This window comes from Leopardus geoffroyi, chromosome C2, assembly GCF_018350155.1.
Source record: "Leopardus geoffroyi isolate Oge1 chromosome C2, O.geoffroyi_Oge1_pat1.0, whole genome shotgun sequence".
NCBI lineage: Eukaryota > Metazoa > Chordata > Mammalia > Carnivora > Felidae > Leopardus > Leopardus geoffroyi.
The window spans coordinates 6,538,456-6,559,859 of record NC_059333.1 but is presented as its reverse complement, the minus strand read 5'-3'; the positions used below and the strand labels follow the sequence as shown (position 1 = coordinate 6,559,859).

The window sequence follows — 21,404 nt, the reverse complement described above, 5'->3', positions numbered from 1 at the left end:
GTGTAGACAGCCGCTCCAGCTTGATGGAGCCGTAGCTCTAGCCTCAGACCTAAAGCAGAAAGCTCACAGGGTGAAGATAAAAGCAATCTGAGGAACACAGAAGAGTGACAGTGTGGGAAAATGTTAAAAAATAATATGTACACATAAGTCGGGGTCAATTTTATTACTGAGAACTTGGCAAATTATAAAGTGCTTTACTCTCCTTGAGAAAACTACAAATCGTTTTTACAAATATATACAGGATAATTCAGGGTTAGAGAAGTCCAATCTAGAGGTCAGGGTACAAGCTTAAAAATTTTGGAGGCCACTACTCTAACAATACATACGGGACAGCATCACTTAATACTAACCAGTCAGTACAGTCCCCCAGGTCGAACTGTCCTAGACGGTCTTGGTGGGGCTTGGTGAGTCACGTGTCCTGGAGCAGTGAGAGCCTGAGGCACTGCTGCTTTCCTATAAATGACTCCCTATTGGGGGATGGCAAAAACCTCATTTGTGGAATGAAAACGTGCATGCGTAGTAGCACTCCATCACAGTTCACCTGGGGGACCACTTTAATTCTAACGCCCAGATCACTGTATTCTAAGACGCTCTGTGGTGAATAGGAACTTGGATGCAGACATCCGTTTTGAGTCAAAGCAAGCATCTCTAAGCTTCTATGTGTTAAGGACTAATCATATTCCAATTATGATACTTAATACAAAACTGTCTTCCTAAACCCAGAATAAACTTCACATCACTGCTATAGAAGCATGAAAAATTGTAATCTCATCGCATTTTAACTGCAGCATTAAAAACAAATCTGAGAATGGAAGATGATGAAAGCACGTCTGAAAATGAAAATGTGCTAGCCTATTTTACATACTTTTGAAGTACTGAGGTCAGTGGCTGCTGTGGCGGGTTATCAATCCACAGAGGAGAAACCTTTTAGTTGCAAAACACAACCACCACCCTCAAGCAAGGCTTTTGACAGAGTCAGTCTGAGATGCCCTTTCTTCACTGTCTGCCCTTCACTGATAATAAAATGATCAAAACTCAGGAAACAAACAGCATTTGTCACCGATAGTCATCCCTCCAAAAGCATAAGTTTCCAAAAAGATCCCATACACGGGAAAGTCTCTGTAGAGGATGACTGTAGACTAACTAACGTGTTCCCTGTAACTCCCAGAACAGAACACTTCTATTTTCCAGGTGAGTTGGTTAACACTGAGAAGTCAGCCTCTACACTGGGGCCACATGGGATCCTGAGCTTGTCAGAAATAATTCCCTAATCATGAGTTGTTCTTCACCAGCTTGGTCACTCTTATGGTTGAATAAATGCAGCACACTCCGTGATGGGCACCACAGAACTTGGTTTTGTTCTGCCTCTATGGCGGAGTAGCTCATCGCTATACAGCTCTCTCTCGTCTTTAGCAAACAGTTAACCAGTGACAGTCATTCTTACGATTCTCAAAGACTTGTGATGACTACTGCAAGTTTTTTCTAAAAATCTGATAAAAGTTCTATCAAGTATGAATTCAACGATCCTGTATCTATCTGTTTAGTAAACTTTAGATAGCTCTCAGAGCATTTCGAACTGTTTGGCAGGAGAGGGTATCAGAAATAAACACTGGTTTTCGACTACTTTATTACTTCACCGAAGAGAAGCAGCAGGGCACAGACAATCCCACGCCAACCCCCTTTCAAGCCCGTCTCTAGTCTCCCTTCAGTCCTCCTGGCCCATCCAACACGGTGTGGCCCCGCGTTCTGCCTGCTTGAGAAACTAATCACAAATGGACAGTAAGCTGTTTGAGAAACCGTAAAGATAAGTTGCAAGGGAAATTGGCTGCCTCCTGCAGACCTTATGGAATGAATAAGCTAGAAGGCTTGAAGTAGTTTAAAAAAGGAAAGAAAAAACCTTTTACTTGTCAGTAGGATAACATTATTATACTCTTTTAGTAACTAAAAAAAATTAAACTGGTTCCTAGATACCAACCGAGAGTCAGGCATGGTAATGAGTTTATTTAGAAAGTTAAAGTTTTGAAAGATCTTGTGTGCAAGTGGAAAATCTTCTAAAGATCTGCCTTTTTGTCTGGCTCCAGTGAAACGGTTAGAGTTTCATAGGTGAGCTGAATGTGTGTGTATGGTCCAAGGACTAAGCGAGGATCAGCACCTAGAAAATTACCTTCAATATATTAAAAATGAAAGATCACTTTCGACATTTAGACACTGATCAAAAAGGGTAATAACTTCTAAACAACATCCCCGTAGGCCAGGCTGGCCACTTGTGGTCCAGGCAAACTAGCTGGCCGTCTCGTTCCAGCTGGGTCAGTCAGAAGCCTCTTTAGGAGCCCAAATTCCCAACAGAGGTTTTAATAAATGATAAAACTTACCTTCAAATTACCTTAAAAACTAAAGTATGACCAGAAAGTATACGGAAACACTGACAATTAAATTCAGTGAAGCTATCAGTCCTGACAAACAGCCTACAGTTACTTACAGGCTGCCAAAGACAGAGAGCCTGCAGATCTGTAAGACCCCAATGTTATAACTGGCCCCAGCCAACCTCCCTACATCAGATCCACATAAGCAATCCTTGAGGAGACACCAAGAAAAGGTCTTCATATTTTTCTACCAAATTAACAATGTATTAGGAACCAGCGTGGCAGATTATCAGGAACTGGTAAAAATCTCTCAACTTTGAGAATTCCCACATCTACAGTTTAGGAAAATAGCTACGAAAAACTCAAAATGTGAGAAAAGACAAGACAGCCCTCGCCAATATAGTCTTTACACTTTAATCCTCTCCATTAATTCACAATTTTGAGCTACCAAAGTGGTATTAGCATGTGCTAATCTGGTTGGACTAGATTTTTCCACAATGTTCCATTTTCTCCCTGGCTTTGACAAATTATACTTGGGTTTGGTCTTTGTTCCCAAATACTAGAATCAAGACAGTCTTAAACAGTGAAGCTGCAAATTTCTTACGGTTTCTGCTTTATTATTTGCTGTTATCCACAGCGGGAGTTGAGAGATCGACTTAGGTAATAATGGAAAGTTCTTCCGCAGTGAAGGCGCTCTGGTGCATTCCATCATACCACGAGATAACTGAACTACAAGTTCCATACAGTGTAAGGTGCTGAAGTGTTTGTGGACAACGACAAGGTGCGTGAGAAAGTAAATACGCTGACTTAATATGGATAAAAAGGGTGGAGCTGATAGCTCAGCTATAAAGGGCAAGGCACACCCGACCTGTTCTAGCCATTTAAAAGTTACTCAAAAAAACCAATACGGTAGAGTAGGAAGGAAAACTAAAAATATCATGAGCGCCTTGAACAACACTCTTGCATTCTACTGACACACAAACCTCATTGTTTTCAAGCGGCACGATCAAGTTCAATGTGCACTGACAAAAGAGATTAAAATCCTTTCAATTTGGTTTTTTAAAGCACTACAACTTTAGTTAATACATTCTGTGTTCTGGTTATTTTACAAGGCTAGGAGAGGGACAGGGGATGTAGTAGGAACCCTTCTAAGTAGGGAGGCTTCTAAGAATGTTTTACCTAAGATGTCATTAACCAATGGAGCGTGAAGATTCAGTGACAGGTCTTATTATTTGGGGACAGTAATACTTTCAAGATGGCATTTCTTTTGGCTTCAGATCTCCTTTTCCATTTGCAATTCCAGGTTCTGAAGTGCCTTTTCCCCGAACAGAAATTCTCCCCATTTTCATATTATAAAATTAATTTGCTTTTTTAGGTACGACTCTTTACTATTTAGAAGAAACTCTTATGTTGTAACTGAGAAGCTGTGAATAAATGCTTTATCATTCTTTCCAAGCATTTCTAAATTGAGAAAGGATTTAATCAGAGATTTTCCCCTAAAATAAAAAAGGGAGAATGACCACCCTAAGAAGTATCTGAAAATGGGATACACTTTCCCTTTTATTCAGAAGTTACTACACATTGTCAGTATACCCTTTTAAAATAAGTATGATACGAAAAAAAATGCTTTTTAAACCTCAGCTATTTTTTAAATGTTTGACATCTTTTTTCCTTAATACTTTCGAAGGAATCAAAAATCAAGTCTGATAACCACAGACCTTTTTCCAACCATAAAGGAATAAAATCATAGGGCTTTGGACATACATGACCACAGTAGTTTCGTTCTGGTTTGTTTTCATGTACACCATCAAGTTACTTCAAGTGCAATGGAAAGCCAGATAGCACTTACTTCTGGATCAGTTCACATTCAATTTGCAACCTTTTGTCTTTTTCACAAGAAAATACAAACTGATCCCAAACACATTAAAGTACATCTGTGCATTAAATCCCTGCGCAATTCGCATAAAGTAGAAAAAAAGTCAAACATGTTCTAGTGCTCAATGTAAACATTTTGAACTATTAATTATTTATTAATTTTCCTTAAAGTACTTAGGAGTGTGTGTCACATATTCAAAGTTAACCTTAGGAATAGCACCATGACCAAAAAAACCCATAAAAATGATTCTCACTATAATCCCTTAGTTTTACTTCAGAACTGGAGAAGCTACCACTGTCAACCATGCCTTCAAAGTCACCAGGACAAATTCTTGGTTTTTTTTTTTCCCCAGATGAAACCAAAACACTGCTTTCTATATACAAAGGTCTAACCATTTTGGACAGAAAGAAAAATCAGTAATTGGTTGACCAGCCAATCTATGACCAGTTAACTCAGGCCAAAAGATTAAGAATAGTTCTACCGATGAAGCCTAAATGATCAAAGTATCACCTTACAAAATAATTTATAGATTTAGAATGTATTCTATATTTTTATTTATGGATTTTTTTGGTACCTTTTTGCAGATGATGGTAAACATGGAGTTATAACCCTGAGAATAGATATAAAACAGAGAAGCTTAAGAAGAGTTTAAATAAATTAATGGAAATGACATCTATCACCATTTCTTAAAACTAGGGAAGTAAAGAACATTCCATTAATTTCTTCAGGTCAATAGTCAAGGACAATTCTCCTGAATCACTCTCTGTACTATACCCTCAACACAAGCTTTGAGAAGAAGGGCATCATAGTTTTGAAGCGGCGACAGCTCTCCAAACAACCAAAGGACAGACAGGTATCCCACCTGTCTCGGTTGGTAATGTCCAAAAACATCCTTCCCCTTAGATCAGAATAGAAAGTACCTTCTACCATGTCAAATAGAATAGATGACTAAAAAGTAACAAACTTAAGAACATTCTCTAACATTGATACCAGAGTCTGATGCTTTTCCGTATCTGCCACCTTAAGCATACACAGGAGAAGAGGATTAATTTTGTCTGACATCAAACACAGGGCCAATAAATAACAGAGGTAGGAGTACTGCAACATACTCCTCAGCTACGAAATATGTAAACCATTGGAATCAAGTCCATCTTCAGGCACAAACAAGCTAGGAATGGCCACCTACACTCTACGGAGTAGCACAACCTATCAAGCAAAAATATTTGGCTCAAAAATAAGTGTACTATGGTATTTGATGATGTGATAGAAGTTTCACTTTGAATGGATTCCAAAAGTCTTCTCCCACAACACAAGACAGTTTCTTAAACTAGGGGTCACTAACAAAAGATGCACTGAGTTGCCCCCGCAAAGAATGCTCGGGATTGCACATGGCAGCAGTAAGCTAAAACAGAGAGGTGGAGAATGACATTGAACTATTTCCCTATATAGATGAGATTTGCGATTGCACTCTTAACAAAACTGAACTCTACAATCTCAATGGAAATTGGGCGGGGGGGGGGGGGGGGGGAATCTACGTATAATTTAAATACTCTCTTGGCCCTGTACACTCTATTAAAGAACACACTTTTCCTAAATCTAAGGCACACAAACTCCTCTATTTCACAGAGTAAGAATATGGAAGACCAAGATTTTGGTTAAATCCCTTACATAGAAATCAGGAGATCTTGGAAAGACAAATTATATAGCATTCTGTTAGTGCACAATTTAAAAGAAAATGCCAGGGCTATGCTTGGGGCCTTCGAGGTTTAAAATATACAATCCAAACATTTTAAAAAATAATTTACCAGCACTTTATAAATTCAAGTTTATAAAATAAAAGTGATGACATTTTCCTTAAAAATAAAGAAAAAGAGAGAAAAGACCCAACAGCATTTGGAGAGAAACCATTTGAATGAAAATGACCAAATCTGGTATAATGCATTCTGCTCAAGTAGCCAGGGAAATAAAAGAAAAGAAAAAAAAAAAAAAAAAAAAAAAAAAAAAAGTGGTAGGTACCTCGCCTACTAATCATGGTTACACCTCCCATGATCGTTCCATCAGTATGCACATAATATTTATGAAGAATCTGTAAACATAGGCCACGGGTGAAATTGTTCTACGACAACAGAACAGGGGTTAGAAACTACCACCTCTGGACGCACTCAGCAAATGACTGCATGACACTTGCTACCATGAAAGTAATGCTTATTGGTTTTGACAACCAGGATGTCTAGTGTTGAACATATTTCAAATCCTTGCTCTCTGTAGTTCAATACTGTCAAAGTAGATCTGCCCCCAAAATGAAGCATATTTTGGCACCTGTGCTGAACGCTGCTACAAAGGCAAGCAAGTGCAAATAAAAATAACAGTCATGATTTAGTCACATTCATAACTTTTCATAGAAAAATATAAATATATTCCCTGAATTGTAGGACAAAAAATAATTTCAACAGCCAGCTTTCACCATAAATTCCAGTCCATTTCCTCTTCGAATGAACTGGTTTTCTCTCAAGGTCATAAGGTGCAATCATCAAAATCTATCCCGTTCTCTAAGCTTCTGTCATCATCCCCATCGTGGTATCTCACGGTCCTTCTGCCCTGATTCCTCGTTTTTATTTTCGAGCGCCGAAGCCCTCTTTTCGACTTTGCATAGTCCAGATCTTCCCAGTCGTTATCGTCCACACTCAACCTGGGCCGTTTGCTCTGTCTCTGCCGCCGCGCGCTTCGGGACGCGGCGGCCGCACAGGCTTTACCTTTTCCGGCGGCCTTTGCTTTTCCCTTCGTTTTCCTCTTTTTGGTGTTGGCGTCGTCGGCACAGTCCCCGTCGGACTCGGTGGCGGAGGCCGGCTCGGACGCGGACCTGGGGCTGGGGCTGGGGGCGCGCGCGCCCCGGGACGCCCCCCGCGCCGCGGTTCCCGGTGCTTCCCCCGGATCCGGGCGCAGCCTCTTGCGCCCGGCCTCGGCTTCCGCCCCCGCCGCCGCCGCCGCCCCCCGCAGCGGCGCCTTCCCGTAGGTCCGGAGCCGCCGGCCGTTCCACCTGCGCAGCCCGTAACTCAGCTCCTCCTCGAAGCTGGGCTCCGCAGCCGCTTTCGGCTCCGAAGCGGCCTCCGCGGAAACCTTCTTCCTGCCCGTCTCGCCCCCTGGAATATGGCTTTTCGACTCTTCCCCTGAAGACCCGGCGGAGGAATGCCTGGCTTGGGGAGGCGCCCCGTCCGCCCTGGGGCCCCGGGCGCGCCTGCCCCCGCGCTCGGAACTGCGCGCACCTTCCGAGTCGGAGTGGCGCTCCGGACCCGCAGGGCCGCCTCCCGGCCCCCCTCCGCAAGCACACGGCTCGTCCGGCACTTCACAGCTTGCGGCTCCCTCCGAATCGCTCCCCATCTTCGGGGCCGAAGAGGCACAGGCGGCAGGGACGGGCTTCTTCCTCCTGTGTCGGCTTCTAGTGCACACGCTGCCCGAACTGCCGTCTTCCGCGTCGCTCATGAGCTTGATCTTACCGGCGGCGGCGGCGGTGCTGGCACTTCTTCGAGGAGTCCTGAGGGGTCGCGTTTTGGCTTTTGAGGACTTCTTCTTCACCTTGGAATTGCTGTCTGAGTCACTGGAGCAGACCCTTTTCCTGGAAACCTTTCTGTTTTGTCCATGGTCTTGTGATGGAGAATCTAAAAATTAAAAATGAGAAGTACTCCTTTAATCTCTACAAGTATGTGTAAAGGAACGAAATGCTCAACATTTTAAACAACTGAAGTCCAGAATCCCTACTAACTCGGAAGGAGGACGGCAGTGAATGCGCGGGGCTCTCACGTTAGAGCAGGGACCTGGGTCCAGCCTCAGCACGGGCAGGAGCAGAACACATTCCCATCAGTGACCACCACCCCCCCACCCTGCAATCGACATACACCAACAGCGACACTAAAATAGTTTCTTTACATGAGCTCAGACTAAACTCTACCAGCGCGCTAAGGTATGCAAACCATCACCGACTCTCAGCCTCTGAAACTTTTTCCACTTCACAAGTTCCAATCACACCAAATACCTTTCATCTTAGCTTTGGCTGCCTCCCGTTCAATGTTTCATCAATCCCCACCTACCAAGAGCACAATTTTACATCAGCAAGTGGTTTTCACCTCTCCCGGCTGCAGAGTTGCCCTGAGTAAAATGGGCAACAGCACTACATAGCTCATAAAAGACACAGGGACTGAACTAGTTAACAAACGTCCAGCAGAGAGACCAATCTCCTGATCCGAAGAAAGGCCGGGCTGCTGCGGCTGTTCTTACTTCCACATCGCTTCCAAACAAACAGTCCGGCCCTCTCTTCTCACCTTCTGAAACGGGCAACGCCACAGCTTGTAAATGTGCTGCCTCTGCTTTTCCAATACCCACGGCCAACACAAGCAGTGAAATCTTTACTCTGAAACAGCTGTGAAGACCAAGGCCGCCCGCTACGTGAACTAAACGTGCTGGACAACCAGTTGTGCGTGCACATGGAACATAGGGGTGCAGGGAAAAGGCTGCTGGAGAATGCCTGGGGCAGACACAAAACAACTGGCAAAGGGAAGTTTCATGGGAAACAGACACAACGTGTGCTATAGGAGAGAAGGGCAGTGAGGGCACACCAAGGAGCCAAGGCTCCATGTTTTGAATTACCTCTCACAAAACTGTTGGGTTTTTCTTTTGTTTTGTCATCATCTGAATCCAAATCGGTCTCAGATACATGATCTGAGAAACACTGGGACCCGGCAATTGGTTCACGCTTCAAACCCCCTCTGATCGGGTTCGTGTCCATTTCATGACATCGGCCTTCTTCTCGATCTCGCTCTTCGGATTCGGAGTCCTCAGAATCACTGAAGATCTTTGCTTTTTTAAGGAAAGTAAGATTCTTGCGACCTGTGTTGTACTTTCTACCAGCATACTTTCCCGGTTCGGAATCTGCTTCTTCCTCTTCCTCGGAGATGCTTTTTGCCCTAAGTTTCTGCCCAGAGGTTGACGGACCAGCAGTTCTGTTCTGTACATTATCTGAATCGTGACTTTGAGAGTCTTCCTCAGAAGACTCTATCTTAAGAAATTTTGTTTTAGACGTTGCCAGAGTATGAGACTTGTAACCATTGGCCTGCCAATTTTTTCGGGCTACTCGTAAGTCACTTTCTGACTCTGAATCCCCATTTTCAGATTCATTCACAGTATTCTGGGCAGCATGAGAATTGGACAGTGGTGATGGTCGATTGTGATCTTTTAGCTCCTCTTCTTCAATTTCTGACTTTAAGCTCTGATCATCTTCAGAATTGTGTAATAACTTTTTTCTAGCCACAGCAGAAGCATTACGGTGAGGCAGCTTCCGGCCAGAACAGACACTTTCAGAGCTAGAGTTCTCCTCGACGTCGCTCATCAGCTTGATCTTATTGGCAGCCACAGCAGCACACTTTCGTAGCACTTTCCGGTTATTTCCAGCCCTGGCTTTTAGGCTCTCACCAGCCTCCACTGAATTATTATCAGATTCACTTAAATAGACTCTCTTTCGAGTGGCTTTTCTGCCACATCCATTTTCTAAAGAAACTGGACCTAGAAATAAAGTAGCAATAAGATTAGAAAGGTCTTCCTTATTTCAACATTTTGCAATGAATTTATTATTTTAGAACTGGTGTTCCCTATTTTTTAATGCCAAAACAGGTTTCCTTTCTAAATCTAAAAAGTCCTAAATCTGGAACAGAACAGAGAGCCCAGAAATAAACCCATGCACATATGGCCAATTAATTTACAACAAAAGAGGTAAGAATATACAATGGGGAAAGGACAGTCTCTTCAACAGTGTTGGGAAAACTGGACAGCCACATGCAAAAGAATAAAGCGACATTACTATGTTACACCATACACAAAAATTAACACAAAATGGATCAAAGACTTCAACGTAAGACCTGAAACATAAACCTCCTAGAAGAAAACACAGGCCTGGTAAATAAGTTCCTTGACGTTGATCTTGCCGATGGTTTTTTTGTATCGGACACAAAAATTAGAGGCAACAAAACCAAAAATAAACAAGTGGGACTACATCAAACTAAAAGCTTCTGCAAGGCAAAAGAAATCATCAATAAGATAAAAAGGCAACTTACTGATATGTGCAAATCATGTGATTAGGGGTTAATTATCCAAAATACTTTTTTAGATGTTCATATATATGTGTGTGTGTGTACACACACACACACACACACACACATTTTTGAGAGAAAAGACAGAGAGAAAGACAGAGCATGAGCAGAGAGAGAGGGAGACACAGAATCTGAAGCAGGCTCCAGGCTCTGAGCGTGGAGCCCAACAAGGGACCCAAACCCACGAACCTGTGAGATCATGACCTGGAGCCAAAGTCGAATGCCTGACCAACTGAGCCATCCAGGTACCTCAAAATATCCAAACAATTTAAAGAACTCATACAATAGCAAAAAACAATTGATTAAAAAGTGGACAGAGGCTCTGAGTAGACATTTTTTAAAATACAGTATACAAATGGTCAACAGGAACATGGAAAGATGTTCAATATCACCATTCAGGCACTGTCAATGCAGCACCTGATGCAGGGCTTGAACTTACAGACCGTGAGATCATGACCGGAGCTGAAGAGTCGGACGCTTAACAGACTGAGCCACCCAAGCGCCCCACTCAAGCACTAATTTAAAAAGATATATGCACCCCAATTTCACTGCAGTGGTATCTACAAAAGCCAAGACACGGAAACGACCTAAGCACCCATTAATGGATGAACAGAAAAGAAGATGTGGTTTATCTATACAATGGAACGTTATTCAGTCATAAAAAGGAATGGAATCCTGCCGTCTGTAACAACACACATGGACCTTGAAGGTGTAAACGCTCAGCAAAATAAGTCAACAGAGAAAGATGGATACTGTATGATTTTACTTCTATGTGGAATCTACAAACCAAAAAACCAAGCTCACTGATACAGAGAACAGACTGGTAGGGGGAAGGGAGGTCAAAAGGTACAAACTTCCAGTTATAAGTCATAGGGATGTAATGTACAACATGATGCCCGTAGTTAATAATATTCTGTTGCATATTTGAAAGTTGCTAAGAGTAAATCTTAAGTCCTCATTACAAGAAATAAAAAATTTTATAACTATGTATAGTGACTGACAGTAACTATACTTATTGTGATCATTTTGTAGTGTATACAGATATTAAATTACCATGTTCTACACCTAAAGTATGTTATATGTCAATTATATACCAATTTTCAAAAAATCTAAAGAAGACATTTAATCATATGTAGATGCCTTAAAACAATAAGTCATTCCATGCTTGGCTTATGGATTCTCTTGATAAACATTCCTCCAAAGAACCAACCACTGAGTCTCTTACCAGTTTTTCTTTGAGCAGCTCTGGTTCTGGTCACCCGGAGATTACTGCTTCTGGCCAGCCCACTACGTAAGGAAGATTCCCGAGGTCTTGAACTCTCTTTGCTTTCCTCTGAACTATTTGAAGCTGAAGATGAAGAAGTACCTAAGGAATCTTCCATTTCACTTTCTAAGAAAAATAAAGCATCAACAGTTCATCACATACATTCTATCTTCGCACACACAAGCAGTCCTATTTCATAACAACAAGCTAAAAGCAGATTCTCAAGATACTCAAGAGAGATTATAATTGTAAAAACTGTTTCAAAGAACAGCTCATAGGGACGCCTAGGTGGCTCAGCTGGTTAAGGTCCAACTCTTGATCTCGGCTCAGGTCATGATCTCACAGTTCAGGAGTTCAAGCCCTACATCAGGCTTTGTGCTGACATCACAGATCCTGCTTAGGATTCTGTCTCTCCCTCTCTCTGCCCCTTCCCCACAGTCTCTCCCCCTCTCTCAAAAGTAAATAAACTAAAAAAAAAAAAAAAAAAAAAAAAAAAAAAAAAAAAAAAGAACAGCCCATAAATGTTTGGTATTAAAAGGTACATACACAGCATTCCAAATCAAGTTTGTTCTATTATTTCTTTTTTTCTTTTTTTTTGTTTTTAGTTTTTTTAATGTTTATTTATTTTTGAGAGAGACAGAGACAGAACGCAAGTGGGTTAGGGGCAGAGAGAGAGGGAGACACAGAAGCAGAAGCAGGCTCCAGGCTCTGAGCTATCAGCACAGAGCCCGACGCGGGGCTCGAACTCACCAACCATGAGATCATGACCTGAGCCGAAGTCGGACACTCAACTGACTGAGCCACCCAGGCGCCCCTATTATTTCTGAAAGTAACATATTAATCCTGGGTTGGATTCAGAAAATACAGTTTATATATTTGATAAACAAATTTGCATCTAAGAATGTAATCAGCCCCCCTCCACTTCCTGCTGTCCTATGAAACATGTACTTCCTGTAGGTCCTGTAGGAAGAACGGCCACTTTAAGTCCCGCATGTCAGGGGACAGACTTTCAAGCCTTTCGCAGGTAAGCCCCACAACCGCGTAGCGATACCACATGCTTTCAGCTCAAGAAGGGTCATTTTTACATGTGCCACCATAAAGGGGGGAGGGAGGTAGACGAAACAAGATAAACAATTTGAACAGTACAGGTCATTCCTTCCTACCACTCCACTGAATGAGTGCATGCTCCAGTGTGAGGCACCGCACAGGACACCCAAGTGTCCCATTTCTTTGTCCCCTCTGTTCTTACATACATGTCACGGAATGAAAGCTTCATGGAAATGAGTGGGAGCAGGTTGCCAAAAGTCAAAATTTTGCTCCACAATATGACCCAACTCCGCGTTAAAGACGGTGGCTGCGATAGAAGGACACCAGTCCCCAGGCTGTGTCTCTTCCTCTGAAACTGCTCTGCTGGTTTGCCACAGACTACTCCTGTTCTATTCCACTCCACTCCCCAGCACGCCGACTCACTTTCCAGACTCTCCCTCTTCCCTGCGTACAACTGCCGAATGGACTAATGTTCCTCAAACAATTCATCATGTGATTTCCTTACTCATCAAGAGACCCAACTAGGTAATCCAAACACTTCTGCAAGGCTTGCCATTTTGTCTAATATGTGGCAGCTTTCTACCCCTTTGATCCTATTATTTTACATTATAGTAGTAATTACCACTTGCAAGCTGCCATTGCAAAGCTACCATTGCAAGCTGCCAAAACCATTCATGGCAACCGGGAAGCATTCGCATACCACAGCCTCACTCCCACGATGCTAACAAAGGGTGAGGATCCGCAGTAGTTGTATTACCAAAGAGCAAGAACATAAACGGTATAGAATTTACTAGGCATTCCATGTAAACACACATGATTACCATGCCTTTTTTTCTTTTAAAGAAAAACCACCGGAAGTATACTTGGCACACAAAGTATGATATTTGGGGCGCCTGGGTGGATCAGTCGGTTGAGCGTCTGACTTCGGTTCAGGACACAATCTCACGGTTTGCGAGTTCGAGCCCCACATCGGGCTCTGTGCTAACAGCTCGGAGCCTGGAGCCTGCTTCGGATTCTGTGTCTCCTTGTCTCTCTGCCCCTCCCAAACTTGTGCTCTATGTCTCTCAATAAATAAATGTAAAAAAAAAAAAAAAAAAAAAAAATTCAAAGTATGGTATTTGTATCCCATTTTTTACCATTTAGAAGATTCAAATTTGCACAGAATATGGCTGCACCATTTGCAAAGAACAGCACTTATCAAACATATTTTAACCATTCCCCATTTGTTACTTTTGACTCTTCCACTAAATTGTAGGTTTCTTATATGTCAAGGCCAGTCTTCTTCATTCTCTCCTCTGAACCTGGAGTAACTAGCCGTGCTGGGGTGCTACCTGAGTGCTAGACAATTAAAGAACGATGTTCACGTCTTACCAGATAACGTGGAGCCATTTTTCAGAGTGACAGTCCTAAGTCTTCTCATTCTTTCTGACGATCCTGCCGAATCTGAGGAGTCCCCAGAAGTCACACCCGAAGAGACACTAGCACCTGTCTTACGGCCTGCAGAATAGGCACCCCTACTGGAGGGAGAGTGGGCAGGAGAACCCACCAATTCAGGAATTACTTTTGTCTGAGATTTTAACCGCTTCTGTTTGATATTTCTGGTCAAAGATATGAACAAAGGAAACAAAATTTAATTAAACAGGGAATGCCTGTATAAAAGTGTATTACTACTTAACCTGAGAAAAATTTTATGATCAAAACATTGAAATATTCATTGTTAACATCTTATTCTGACGTGGATTACTATGGATATCCTTACTCTAAGTTTGACATCATTTTGTTCCAAACTGAAGTAACAAACAAATGACCCAAGTTACAGAGTAGAAAATCATACTGAATACCTTAAATTCTTTGGATTAAATGCTAAGAGGAGCCAACATTTATGTAATACACGCATTCATTCATATTACAAATCTGAGTCTCAATAAGAAACAACTTTCTCTCTGGTCTATTTACATATATAGACATATACGTGTAACAGTATATAAGAGGAGAAATCAACAAAATCTAACCAGAAAGAACAGACGCCAAAAAAAAGATCAGAACAAGCTAGTTTTTTCTAAGACCAATCTGTTTACTTCTAAGTACCAGTTCACTGTGTTTGACCCCTGAGCCATGGATTATCAAGAAAAAGAGAGGAAGTTTAGGACAAGACAGCCTTTTGTTTTAAATTACAGATCTGGGTAATATTCATGTTGAGTAATCCTATTTTCCTTTAAAACAAAAAGATAAAAGAGCTTTGTATTTAAGGCACCTGAGCTTAAAGATAACCACAACGTTCTTTAAAGCAGTAATTGTTTATCATAATCAAGAAATTTCAAGCTTTTTTACAGCAAAATGTTAACTTCTAGAAATAAGTCAGTCCGAAAAAGACAGATGTCATGTTTTCACTCATATGTGGAATTTGAGAAACGTAACAGAAGACTATAGGGGAAGGGAAGGAAAAATAAGTTACAAACAGAGAGGAGGCAAACCATAAGAGACTCTTAAATACAGAGAACAAACTGAGGGTTGCTGAGGTGGGGGGATGGAGGGAGAGCAGGAAAACGGGAGATGGCATTGAGGAGGGCACTTGTTGGGATGAGCACTGGGTGTTGTATGTAAGTGATGAACCACAGGAACCTACTCCCAAAGCTAAGACCATGCTGTATACACTGTAAGTTAGCTAACTTGACAACAGATTAAAACGTAAAAAGTAAGAGGCGCCTGGGTGGCTCAGTCAGTCGAGCGTCTGACTTCGGCTCAGGTCATGATCTCGGGGTCTTTGAGTTTGAGCCCCGCATCGGGCTCTGTGCTGACAGCTCAGAGCCGGGAGCCTGCTTGGATTCTGTGTCTCCCTCTCTCTCTGCCCCTCCCCCGCTCATGCTCTGTCTCTCTCTCTCTCTCTCTCTCTCAAAAATAAACATTAAAAAAAAATTTTTTTAATAATAAAAAATAAAATAAAAAGTAAAAACTAAACAAAAAACTCAAAATATTAATTTCTATTAATATCAACTGGAAGGCAGACCAATGAATACAAAAGAAAACAATTACATGCTTATACTCATCATAAACTTCCTTTTAAACAGAAGACAAAAATGATAAATATCTCAGGAGTAAAACTGTTCCCTTTTTTTTACCCTATGTCCTTCTTAACTGTTAAACTCTTTATTGTTCAAAGAGAAAGAGCTTTTTTTTTAAATAATTAAAAAAATTAAAAACTCCTAAAATAACAGAAAAACCCAAACTGGGGGACATTTTAGAAAATAAATGACCCATACTCTCCAAAAATGTCAATTAAGAAGACAAAGGTAGAAAATAAAATTCCTGATTAAAACAGACTAAAGACAGGGGCGCCTGGGTGGCGCAGTCAGTTAAGCGTCCGACTTCAGCCAGGTCACGATCTCGCGGTCCGTGAGTTCGAGCCCCGCGTCGGGCTCTGGGCTGATGGCTCAGAGCCTGGAGCCTGTTTCCGATTCTGTGTCTCCCTCTCTCTCTGCCCCTCCCCCGTTCATGCTCTGTCTCTCTCTGTCCCAAAAATAAATAAAAACGTGGAAAAAAAAATTAAAAAAAAAAAAAAAAAAAACAGACTAAAGAGGAGTGCTTGGGTAGCTCAATCAATTAAGCGACCTACTCTTGATTTCAGCTCAGATCATAAACCCACGGTTTGTGAGTTCAAGCCCCACTGTCAGGCTCTAGGTTCACAGCACAGAGCCTGCTTGGGATTCTCTTCCTCCCTCTCTCTCTCTGCCCCTCCCCCGCTCATGTTGTCAGTCAATCAATCAATCTTCAAAAAAAACAAAACAAAAAAACAGAGACACCTGGGTGGCTCAGTTGGTTAAGTGCCTAGCTCTGGATTTAGGCTCAGGTCATGATCTCACAGTTCTTGAGTTTGAGCACAGAGCCTGCTTGAGATTCTCTCTCTTCCCCCTTTCTCTCTGTCCCTCCCCCACTTGTGCACATGCAAGCACTGTCTTCTCAAAATAAACTTAAAGTATAATAATGATGATGATGATGATGATGATGAAACAGACTAAAAAGGAGTGCCTGGCTGGCTCAGTCAGAACATGTGACTTGATCTCAGGGTCATGAGTTTGAGCCCTATGCTAGGCACAGAGATTACTTAAAAACTAAATAAAAATAAAAAATAAGATTGGCTGATGATTAAATGAGCTAATGTTTAAAAAAAACAAAAACAAAAAAACCCAAAAACACAGACTAAAGAGACCATGAACTATATGCAACACAAGATCCTCACTTGGGTGTAGATTAGAAAAAAAATTTGTCCTAAGGACATTATTAGGTCAACTGTAGAAATACAGTAAGATGTGGTTAGAACCTTATTTTTAGCAAATCCACACCAAATATTTAGGGGTAAAGGAGCAAGGTGTCAGATATATTCTTTTGAATGACTGAGAAGAAAAACACACAACAAAAAGATAAAGCAACAATAAAGCATATGTGACGTACTATGAAAAATTGGTGAGTCCAGGTAAAGTATAAAGGAGTTCTTTGAATTATTCTTCAACTTCTCTGTAATTCTGAAATTATTTCAAAATTAAAAGTTAAAAAAAAAAAAAAAGAGGCAGGGAGGACTCACATAGTACCTCGTAACGTATGCCCCCAAATTACGGACTGTAAAGCAGCTGAACGGGCTGAACTCATTTCCCTAAGGCTAAGGAGCACGTCTGCCCGGTTCAGTGCAGTTCTGCTGTCCTAAACACTGGGGCAGGGATGCAAGGAGGACTTTGGCAAATCCTCTCACCCAAAACGCAAAGATAAAACTGGCAAAATCATCCAAAACAATCATTTCGCAACTCTGGAAAGTAATCAAAGGCCTTTATTAAAAAAGGCCTTTATTAAAAAAGCCTTTATTCTAGAAAACCTTCTGAATCTAAGAAAAAACTTTACTGGAGTTTTGGTATTTTAACTCGGGGTTCCTCCCAGTCACACACACCCCAATTCTGTGGCACAGCCTTGAGGACCAGGATGAGGAGGCGGAAGGAGCTGGCCTGACTTGAGAGCTTCACCAAACAGCACTAAACTCACTGCTGGAAATCCAGCCAGGCCGACCGCGTAGCAGCCCAAGCCTGTGAAACCGGTCAGAGCAACAGAGTTCAGCCACAAAATTTAAAGGAGAGCTACAGAATGAGACAGTCACAGGAGTCTTTGAAAAGCTCCAAAATTGTCCTGGGGATGTGGAAGGTTCCACAAATACTCAAGAAAGACTGGGGAGAGCCCTGTTATCCAGTCGTCCCTGGATTACCTTGAGACTCTCATGCCTGGAAAAATACAGGCAGAAAGTGAACTTGGCCTCACTTCACACAAAGGCCTCCTTCAGAAAAGGGTGGAGGGCTTACTTGATGGGTTTAAGCACAAATTCTGACCACTGCGCTGTGGCAAGTCAGGGAAGACACCCAGGAACACAGGCCCCCCCCCAATTTTTTTTTTTTTTTTTTTTTTTTTTAATTTTTAAGGGGCACCTGGGTGGCTCAGTTGGTTGAGCATTCGACTCCTGATTTCAGTTCAGGTCATGATCCCAGGGTCTTGGGATCAAGTCCCGTGTCAGGCTCCACAATGAGTGTGGAACCTGCTTAAGATTCTTTGTCTCTCTCTCTCAGAAAAAATAAAATAAAATAAATTTTTAAAAAGCAGATTTCAGCGGCTTACCACTGCGGAAAAGATAAACTACAGAACTGGTCTAAGGTAACTCACTAAACAAAACCAGCAACAAGTATCATCACAGAGGGACAAGAATCAGAGTCTAGAGTTTCTACAATATGTTAACAAACAGCGACAAGAAAACCAGATTACTAAGTTTGTCCCACTTCCAACAAAACAGTACAAGACATACCAAGAATCAAGGAAGTTTGCCCATACACAGGCAAAAATGCACTCAATGGAAACTGTCTCTGAAAGGACCCAGATGCTGAGCTAAATCCACCATTATAAACACATTTGAAGAACCAAATAAAATCATGTTTACAGAATTAAAGAAAAGCACGAGGACAGAAAATATCAGTAGAGACATAGAAATTACAAAAAAAACAACCAGAGATTCTGGAGTTGGAAAGCACAGTAACTGACATAAACATTCACAAGATAGGCCCAACAGTAGACGTGAGCTGGTATGAGCTGGTATAAGAATCAGTGAACTTGGTAGGTCAATAAATTATTATCCCATCTGAAGAACAGAAAGAGAAGGGGGAAAAATGAAGAGAGCCTCAGAGGCCTGTGGGAGACCATCCATCATATCAACATATGTCTAATGGCAGCCCACAAATGAGAGGAAAGGGGCAGAAAAAAATTGAGTAATGGCTGGAAACCACCCAGATTTTATGAAAAACAGTCTTCTACAAAGCTGGAAAAATTCCTACACACATCAAAGTCAGCTGCAAAATGCAGACAGAGAACTGTGAGAGCAGCAAGAGAAAAACCATTCCACATGGACGAGGGAGGGAACCTCAGCGGCACTGAGAGCTGACTTCTCATCAGAAACAACAGAGTTCCGCAGGCAGTGGGAGAGATGCTGGGAGGAAAACAAAACACGGTCAACTAAGAATTCTATATCCAGCAAAATTAGTCCAAAAGGAAAACTGTCAGAATTAACTACTAGCACATCTGCCTTACAAGAAACACAAAAGGATCTCAAGCTGACAAGAAAGGACACCAGAGGGTAACTCAAACCCACACAAAGAAATAAGAACCACTGGGAAAGGTAATTTACATAGGTAAATATAAATAACAGTGTCAGTGATGTTTTTATTCTTTCCTTAACCAATTTGAGAGAAAACTAGATAAAACAAAGATGTAATCTGACGACAAGAGCCCAAAATGGAAGGGAGGGAGCTAAACGAGAACAAGCTTATGAGATTTAAATACTATTGATCTGAAGGAGATGGTTCTGAACAGAGATGCAGAGCACGGTCCCCAAAACATGCATGAAGACAGCCATCACGGACACGGTGCTTGTTCAAGACAAGCCTGGACACAGACGACACGAGACGGACTCCACTTTCGCGCTGCAACACTGTGAGATACCTGGAAACCTGACAGTAACGGAGGCTACACAAAGATGACAGAATACAAATTAATATCAAATTCCTGACAGAGAATAAGCCCTGCATTTTATGTCTTCTTTATAACTAATCCTCAGAAACAATAGGGCACATCGTGCCTAATCGCTATTTCTCTTAACACAATCAAATGCTCGACACCCAAAGTAATCACTTTACTCTCTGCATTATAAAAAAAAAAAAAAAGTTCTTATGTAAATACATAAATGATACTTTAATCCTTAGTAAAATTTTAAAAATCTGTAATTTTCCTTAAATGCTTAAAAATTTACCTAATTACAAATGACACAACAGCTCTATATGCACACAGTATTTTCAAGCCATTAAAAAAAAAAAAAACTTTCGGAATATACTATACTCCTAATCATTGTAGAATAATAAAATTAAAGAAGTATCACAACCTGAAACTTTTTCAATTGCATACAAAGCCTGAAATAACCAATCACCTGATACTTCTGTTGGCCTGACTGACACGGTTACAATTTTGCCGTCTCTTGAACCTCTGGCTTCTTCGAAGTTTTTCATTGAATTTTTGACCAATTTTAAAATCAGAGGAGATTTTCTTCATTTTTTCTTCAAATAAGGCAGACAATCTCAAGGTCATACTGTAAATCTGCAAGAATATGAAAGCAAAACTAGAACTACAAAATATCTTGAAAAATACTTTCACAAAAAAGAGTATAATTGCAACCTATTACATCACTGTTATAGACAATAGCTGTTACTTATTTCATCCATCCCACCCTTCCTTCAATGACATCTGCCAGAAACACACAGTACCAAACATATAACTCTCAGATGAAAAGAAAGTATTACAGCAATTGTCTAGAATCCAGGACTTACTACAGTCTATAGGTCAACGGTTCTCAACCAGCTGTTCTCATTTTCACATTTACATATACAAATCCTAAAGATGTCCCCTTCTCCTAGTTAGAGGTGGAGCTGGCTAGTTTTAGGATTGCTGTCTAGGCAGCAAGAGAGCAGTGTGTCCTTGGGGCAAGGAGACAAAGACACCTTCACCCCAGTCTCCAACTTGCAATCTGACCTCCTGTAAGGCCACTTAGATCTAAGCATGGATTCCAGACCAAAGCTTATCTTGCCACAGGAGAAGAAAACAGGCCCCAGAACTGTAACAGATATGAAAGATGGTATTTTAACAGCTTTGATAATTAAATAATACCAAATCTGTCAAAGAACCGCAACATGATATTCAGTGCTCCTATAAATAACTTTGGTACAGCTATGTATTTACAGGAAGTGCTCTTTACTCATTCACAATCATTCCTGAAAAGGAAGTATCAAAGTCTAATGTTCAATCACTCTGATGCACCAGGCAGTGGGGTGGAGAGACTTTAACATTAGAGAATCTTCAGAAAAAAGTGTGTGAGGAGCGCCTGGGTGGCTGAGTCAGTTAAGCATCCAACTTGATTTCGGCTCAGTTTATGAGCTCCCCATTCATGAACTTGATCCCTGCATCCAGCTCTGCACTGACACTGCAGGGCCTGCTTGGGAGTCTCTCTCTCAAAATAAATAAATAAACATTTAAAAAAATGTATTTTTTTTAGGTATGTGAGCTATAGCAATTTCTTATACGCTTTATAAATATGTATGCACACACACATATATATACACAATACATGTGAAATTCAAAATGCCACTTCA

The 21,404-nt window shown here is 41.3% G+C and overlaps 1 protein-coding gene across 1 annotated transcript in view; it reads right to left on the bottom strand.

Annotated features, from left to right (window-relative positions):
• Positions 1-148: 148 nt before the first annotated feature.
• The window catches only part of BRWD1 (bromodomain and WD repeat domain containing 1), a 128,685-nt gene continuing 107,429 nt past the window's right edge, over positions 149-21,404 (bottom strand). Inside the window, exons 37-41 of the mRNA XM_045501358.1 lie at positions 20,189-20,355; positions 14,059-14,285; positions 11,602-11,766; positions 8,881-9,792; positions 149-7,895 (exon numbers count right to left, since the gene is read on the bottom strand). Coding sequence (XP_045357314.1) covers positions 6,754-7,895; positions 8,881-9,792; positions 11,602-11,766; positions 14,059-14,285; positions 20,189-20,355 — 2,613 coding nt within the window. The 3' untranslated portion in view covers positions 149-6,753. The remainder of the gene's footprint in view (positions 7,896-8,880; positions 9,793-11,601; positions 11,767-14,058; positions 14,286-20,188; positions 20,356-21,404) is intronic.